Source organism: Paroedura picta, chromosome 6 (assembly GCF_049243985.1).
Source record: "Paroedura picta isolate Pp20150507F chromosome 6, Ppicta_v3.0, whole genome shotgun sequence".
Taxonomy (NCBI): domain Eukaryota; kingdom Metazoa; phylum Chordata; class Lepidosauria; order Squamata; family Gekkonidae; genus Paroedura; species Paroedura picta.
In genome coordinates this window covers 44891662-44899173 of record NC_135374.1, presented here as the reverse complement: position 1 = coordinate 44899173, position 7512 = coordinate 44891662, and the positions used below count along the sequence as shown (strand labels likewise).

The 7512-nt window shown below is 45.8% G+C and overlaps 1 protein-coding gene across 3 annotated transcripts in view; it reads left to right on the top strand.

Moving 5' to 3' along the window:
- Nucleotides 1–2670: 2670 nt before the first annotated feature.
- Nucleotides 2671–7512, top strand: part of CADM2 (cell adhesion molecule 2) — a 522633-nt gene continuing 517791 nt past the window's right edge. Inside the window, exons 1-2 of one of the 3 annotated variants that reach the window (XM_077342354.1) lie at nt 2671–2802; nt 3075–3316. In XM_077342354.1, coding sequence (XP_077198469.1) covers nt 3256–3316 — 61 coding nt within the window. In that variant the 5' untranslated portion in view covers nt 2671–2802; nt 3075–3255. Of the gene's footprint in view, nt 3317–7512 lie in introns of all 3 variants that reach the window. The other 2 variants (XM_077342352.1, XM_077342353.1) reach the window with 2 other exon arrangements.

The following is a 7512-nucleotide window of genomic DNA, read 5'->3' as shown; positions in this document are numbered from 1 at the left end:
GCTTCCAAACAACTGGCTACTGTATCGGGGGGGGGGGGAAGTTTGGGCGGCTGTCCATCAGGAGATAGAGTTGGGTGTTATCCGTATATTGGGGACAGCCCAGCCCTTAAGACCCCTCACAGTCTGGGACCCACATACCTGAGGACCTTATGCCCCCTGCAGGGGCTCGTGCTCTCTGTGTACTAATTTGTTGTTGGTGCTTGGCCCTTGGGAAGGTTGTCTGGCCTTGACTAGGGCCAGGGACTTTTCAGTCCTGGCCCTGACCTGATGGTATGAGCTCCTGGAAAAACTGAGGGCCCTACAGGAGCTTTCACAGTTCTGCAGGGTGTACAAGTGGGAGCTCTTCCACCAGGTCTTTGGTTGAGACTACGGCACAGAAAATCTGAGGGGCCCCTCCAGGTTAAACATCTACTGTAAACATCTATTGATGGCAATGCTGGACCTTCCGCTGAGGCACTTGGGGGAGGGTGGGGTTGCTGGAAATAGGGGATGAGGTTGGGATTTATTTTGCTGCCAGTTTTACTATTCTGTAAGGGTGGGTGTGTAATTTTTAAAAACTTTTTATTTTTTTCTCCTACCATAAGATAGTTCGTCAATAACGTCGGGGAATAAATCCAACAAATAAATACAATTAAAATAATACATATGTGATAGTGAGGTCAAACCTACATTTTGGAAGCGAGATAGTTTGGACACAAGCACAGAATGCAAGATGTATACATATAAAAAGGCATGCTTTATGGTGAGACAGGACATGCTAAGAGATCCAGAGGTTATGTTGACACATAACCCAAATATAAGGGCATTCATAAATATGACAAGAAAGTGTAACATCAATGAGTGGGAAGGTTTGGCAACTAGTTAGAGTATTTGGCAGCTCAAAACCCTATGATAATAGGTGATTACTACAGTGCCAGTGTAGTAGTGCAAAATGTGACATAGCAGGTCCTGTTGGGATCCAGGATTGCCTGATTTAGCTCGACAGAAAATGCTATTTAAATTAATCCAGATCTTTTAAAAATATGTATTTAAAATATAATGTAGTGACTTCATCACCCCATTTACATTATCATAATGATTCCTATGAAGACTCTGACCCCCTAAGACAAGAGCAGTCCAGAGTCTCTTTCAATAGTATTATATCACAGAAGGTTACTGAAGCCATTGTAAAATCCATCTGTGGTCACAGCCCAGTACTCATTTAAGACAACTAGTGATTATGCACACAGATGTGTGTTTCTGTATATAACATTTCCAATAAAGATCATATAAGCACTATTGTACATACACCATCACAAGCCTATTGCACTAAAGATGAGATAAAAATTCCAACATGTATTTTGATTTTGGAGGAATCGGAATGTGAACTCAAAAACTCAATAAATCTTAACCAATGGGAAGCTGCACCCAGATGCCATCTAAGTGCAGCCTAACTCAAAACAGCACTCAACAGAGAAAGCACACATAATGCCCTAAGTAAGTGTCAGTTGAGAGGGTGCTTTTGAACTCTCCCCAGGATTCTAACCATTATTATGATCTAAAGGAACAGCAATTGTAAGAGGCGACAAAGCAATCTTTTAGTATTTGGGGATGCAACTCTAAGATTTCTGCTAGGACAGTGCATTTTTATGGCCTTTTGTATGAACAGTGCAGAACTACAGTTCATAGGACTGTATCCTCACACCAAAATAACTTAGATCACTGACAGTACAAGGATCTAGGGATAACATTGACAATATAACTAAATCAGCAGAACTGCTGCATCTCCTTCACTATACCAGACTAAGAAGGGAAAGGAGAAGATTCCGAGACAGTGGAAGAGAAGCAAAGAAGCGACCCTTATAATCCAGAAGCTTTGTCTCTTATATGCTATAATAATAAAATCCGTTTAAACCTATTGTCACAGTCGCATTTCTGTTGTTTCAAGGGTCATTCCACACGTGCGTCTGGTCATTTGCCATTCTTCTTTCCCCGGTCCTTATAGCCCTAGCATAGATTGGATGGCATCTCATCCGCTTGGCTTTACACGCGTCTCTCCATCTCCTCCCGGTGCGTAGGAAATGATCCCTTTAAGTATTTCTGGCTGCCGTTGGCTGCTGTGTGACCCATTTTTCCGGAGCGCTCTCCCTCTCTCGGCTTCTCAACCGCGTGCAAATGGGGCTGAGGCACAGCCCGCCCAGAATGACTGACTTCCTCGCGCCAAACCCGTCAAGTTCCAGACACGGCCACTTTCAGAACTGCCTTTGGACAGCGACTTCTCTCCCCGGCGCCTTCCTGCCCCTTTTAGGCCTCCTCCCCGGTCTTCCATTGGGCGGTACGAAACGCAGAGCTGTATTTCTTATAGGCTAAAGTAAACGCCAGTCCAAAGTTGTCGGCGATAGAGGGAGGAGAGTGTAATCCTCTTCAAAGGCTAGAAGCCCCGCCCATCGCTCGCTCATCATCTCTTTTCTCTCGGATCCGTGCTGCGCACTGACAGGCTGAAAGGTGCCGCACGCACCCGCTTCCATTGGAAAGCTCGCGCTGTCTGTCACGTCCTGCCGCGAAAGGGGGAGGGAAGGAAAGAAAGCGTGGCTTTGGAAGAGGCGGCATGTCTGATTTCCAAGGAGGGGGCGTGGCCTGACAAGTTAGGAGGCGTGCCTATTCGGAGAGAGGGAAGCGTGGCTTGGGGAGGGGCGGAGCCCGGCAGCGGCGAGGAGGGGGAGCGGCGACTGGAGGGAGGAGGGGCGCGCGAGCCGAGATTGCCCTTGTGTCTCGAGCAGGGAAAGCGGCTCGTGGAACGGAGCAGTCTCCCTGCGCGCGGAGGTGAGGGAGAGCGTGCGAAGCGGCAGGAAGGCGAGCGCCGCAGTTGCCCGTCTGTCCCCTCCGACCCGGGCAGGGGGAAAGGGAGCCCTCTCGTGCGGCAAGCTCAGTCCCTCGGAAGGCGGGGGCAGGGGGGCGCCTGCGTGCCCACGGTGCCCGCTCGAGGAAGGACGGGGTGGAGGGAATTAATTGGGAAGGGGAGGGGGAGCACGCAGTCGCTCGCCCCCATTGCACACCCGCGCGACCCTGGTCCTCCTCTTCACCCCGCTGGATAGGCTGAGGGAGACACTGCGGCGGCGGAGGCGGCGGCGGAGGCGGCTCCTGCTGGGGGGAGAACGAGCCCGGAGAGAGTCGGAGGAAGAAGAGGCGAAGGAGGAAGCGGCGGCGGCAGTGGGAGCAGCAGCGGCTGCGGGATTCTCTGCCTCGCGCTCAGCCGGCCCGAGGGAAGCCCCCAGGATGCGGCTGAAGCCGAGCGTCGTCTGGCGCCTCTACAGCCTCTGCGGGATCCTCATACAAGGTAGCTCCCTCCCTCTCCCCCTGCCCCCCACTCTGCCGCTTTGGCCCCTGCTCGCGCCCAACTTCGATTTGTGTGTGTGTGAGCGCGCGCGCCCTCGGGGAGGAGGAGGGGGGGGGGAATCTGCGCGTCCGCGCGTGCAGGAGCTGAGGTGGGGTAGTTGGCGGACCGGTGAGGCACGGCGACCCCCTCCCCGCCGTCTTGCGAGACTTCCTCTCTTGACCTTATTCCCACTCCTGGCGCTTCCTCCTCGGGAGACTCGCCCCCAGCCTGCGACTCATTTGTCTTCGTGTCCTGCATCTCTCTCCTCCCCAGCCCTTTCCCTCCCGTCTGGGCTCGCTAATCCTCTGCCTCTCCTTTATCTCTTCCGCCGCCTCCCCGTGCTTTCCTGTTTCATCTATCCGTCAACCTCCTCTTCCGACTGCTCCACTTGTACAGCGCTTTCAGCCCTCAAAGTGCTGCACAAACATTAATCCTCCACTACCACTCTTAAACTCCTTCTCTCCCTTGCCTCTCTTCCCCTAAAGCCCCTCTGCAACTCCTTCTAACCTTTCCCTTCTGCCACTCTTTTTTTCACCCCATCAAAGATGTCTGTAAAGTGAGAAAGGGAATGAAGGGAGAAAAGCAGCGACACATCCCAAAAGCATTGTATGCGTGTGTGCTTTAAAGCTGGTCATCCATCAAGGGACTGCACATGCATGGCTTACTGGCAAAGGGAGACTTGAAGATGACCAAAGCTGTGTTTCCGGACACCCCCCCACCCCCGCCTCATAACCCTTGAGGTATTCTCACAGCCACTTTCCAGGCTGAATTGGTGGATTTGTCACCCGTTTCCTGTTTTTTACTTACCTTCGGCAACTCTCCATTTCATTAATGCAGCCCTTTCAAGTGACATGTTAGAATCAGAATGGGCGAAAATGTGCAAGCTACTACCATTATGCAAATAAATGATTCTGAGGAGGTAACTAGGGAGAGAAGCAAAACAGCATCTTTCCAGCTCTGCTTTTCCATCCTTGCTAATCAGATGAAATGGCCATATATATTAAGCAACGCAATATATACTGTGCCCATTCCTATGCCGTTAAGAGAATGTGGCCATGGTGCTGGAATGTGCAATGAGGGTAATGGATGTGTGTGTACGCGCGTATGTGTGTGGTGTCTTTATGGCTGCGGTGTTCGAGAATGAGTGGAGATGATTTTGCTGCCCCTTTCTCCTTCCCTTTCCCACAGGCCAGTAGAGAGATGAGGTGGCCAGATGCCTAAACGTGTCAGTGAAGGACTCTTTAGTGTTAACCATCATATAGAAGGCTTTTGGAGGCTCTAAATGAGGTCAGTGAGCACAGGCAACTTCTCTATGCTTTCCATAGGATGGTTGCCCCCCACCCCTATCACAGTGGTCAGGAGCAAAGAATAATCTTTCTATATTTTGGGGACTCACGAAGAGCCAAGTGACCTTGTGCTATTTTCTTACCTCTTATTCAGCAGCATTTGAAAGTTTATTGTATTTCATGCCTCTGTGCACTTGCAGCATCATGAGGTGAGGTCTCCAGGGAAGGTAGTGGAAGCTTTTCCTTCCCCCATCCCCATGAGCAGAAGTCAGCTTTTAAGTGATTCTGTGTTTGCATGCAGCCCCTGCTTCACCTTCTGAGGAAATTGCATTTTAATAGTGGTGCTGCAAGGACGTGAATGTGATTTTTATTTGGTGATTGCAGTGATTTTATACAGCTTGTTTTCCTTGCCTGTCTGTGTGAGCTTCTGGGAATGTCCTATCACAAGGAGCTGCTGCATAGATTCAGGGAATCTGGCAGGTGGCACATGTGGGGGGTTGCCTCTTTTCTTGTTGCATTTCCAATGTGTACTGTCAATTTTCTCCACTGCAAGAGGGGAGGGAGCTCCCTTGATTGTTTCCCCCCCCTTCATCGATAAAATCATTATTGCTTTGGGTGAAGGAAAACTTGATATTTTTAGTATACATTTAGATGCGCAATGTGTTCAAGAGTACACTAAGAATGTAAAACGTCTGTTTAGATATGTGTATTTTTAAAACAGTTCAGTGACTGTGCCAGGAAAAATTGCACCACTGCAGGCAGCATCAGGTAAAAGAAAAATGCTGTGCAAGAGGCTGCATTTTGCTACTGCCTATGTGAAGATAATCAAGCTGGGCCTTTTCTTATGGGATGGAGAATGTCCCTTCCTTTACTGTGTTACCTGATGCTTCCTCTCTATTTTATTTTAAATTGTATATATGTGTTAAAGCTGCCAGCTTTGTTTCAGCAGCAGCTCAAGCTTTCAGTCTTCTGAGCTCCCTGAGAAGGCAGTTGTCTCGTCTCTCTCCCTTATGTTTATAAATTAAGCGAATACTTTGGGATATGTAAAAGATTGTGTTGTATGCCTTGTATTGAGTCTTCCTTTGCACAATGGCATTGAACAATGCGAGAACTGGAAATGTATGTTGTTAGCACAGTATAATATGGTTAGTAGCTGTATGTTGTTATAATTTTTTGTAGATTTCTATTGTGATTCTTGTCTGCTAATTTAATTTGTCACTAGTTTGGCATCATTAGACAGTAAAGTCACCTGATACCCTAAATTATGGTTACCATTATTATTATCTGAGAGATCTGATCAGCGGAATTCAGTTTTTAAAACAGAAACTAGTAAATCACCTGATCAGCTGAAAGTTCATTGAACCCTGCTCTCTGTACGCCCCACCCCCGTTTATTTTATAGAATAGCATTTAGGCAGAGAACTGATTACTGTACCCAAAGTCAACGTTTGAAGTAGATACCTATTGAGAAGATACAATTTTAAGTAGACAGATCTATTGAAACATAAGGCCAAACTCCTAAACCTGTTATCTAGTACTCCTCTCCTAAATACCTTACCCGGAGATAGCTATCAGTAGAGTCTGTTTCCAAGTAATTGTTCTTTGGTCTGGAGATTTCATTCTTTAAAAGATTTTTTTCTTCCGGAATACAGCAAAGTGATGGAAAGAAGTGCAGACTTGATTTTGATATAGAGATGCTGTACTGTGTAATTAAGTGGCATACATGGAAATCTCTTTAGCTTATGTGAATGGCCTTTCTTAACCAAAGACTGGCTAAACAGGAGAGGGAATCAGTTCATTGTATGTGAAAATGGCATTTTATGCAGAATCCATTGTCTGTGAACAGTCTTTGCACAAACTATGCAAGTGCTCAAGAAAATTTAAAGACAGTTTAATGATATTGGAGAGGTGGCTGTTAATAAATGTAAGATTTAGTTAACATTAGAAATAGATTTTATTTTTGTGTGCAAATGAGTATATAGATGGTGAACATCTACTGCATCTAGCTGCAGTAAAAAATAGAACTTTTTGACTATGCAAGTGACCCTAGTCACAAATCTCAACTCTGCCTTCATGTAGTAGAAACTTATGTTTACTTACCATGAGAATGTCTTGTGATTTTTTTTGGGGGGGGGGGTTACATTTGCAAACATAAATACTTGGGATTGCGAGGTAACTTAACTTAATAAAGTTTAAAATGTTAGCTTTTACAATATAAAATTAGTGAATTGGTAGGTAATATAGTTACAAAAGTTTAATATGACTGCAGAATGTATAGTATTAAATTACAGAAATAAATATATTTTACTGTACTTCTTGTATATAGAGGTGTTAGAATTGTCCCAGAATTGTAGCTGCTGTAGCCCCCTGCTGTGTGATAATGCAAATGGCATCTAATGCTTTAATGTGCTGTTCTTTTGCAAAAATACTAGGTAGCACTGTATGGGTTGCAAAACTGTTACACTAGACTCTTCTGTAGCAGTAAACAAATATTTCAGAACAGTTTTTGCAGGATATTGAAGAAGTGTGATTGAAGTGAAAAATCCAGAGATTGTCAGTAGATGACTAACTAATATTGGGTTTAATCTTGGTTGTGATACATTTTTAAAAAACATCTTGCTGATAAGTATATAAATCAGTTATTTCCCTGTCTTATGTATGCAATTGAGCTAGCTGTAATACTGTGAATTAGGCATAATGTCATGTCATAAAATAGCATTTTGGTCATTCAACTTCAGATACTGTCTACTAGTGATTTGTCAAACCTGTATCAACTGATGATGTGTGCAGAATATGCTAAAACATGGTATTGCATCAGTGTGGTTTAATTACTATGACTATGCACATATATGCATGTGTAAACAAGTAGTTG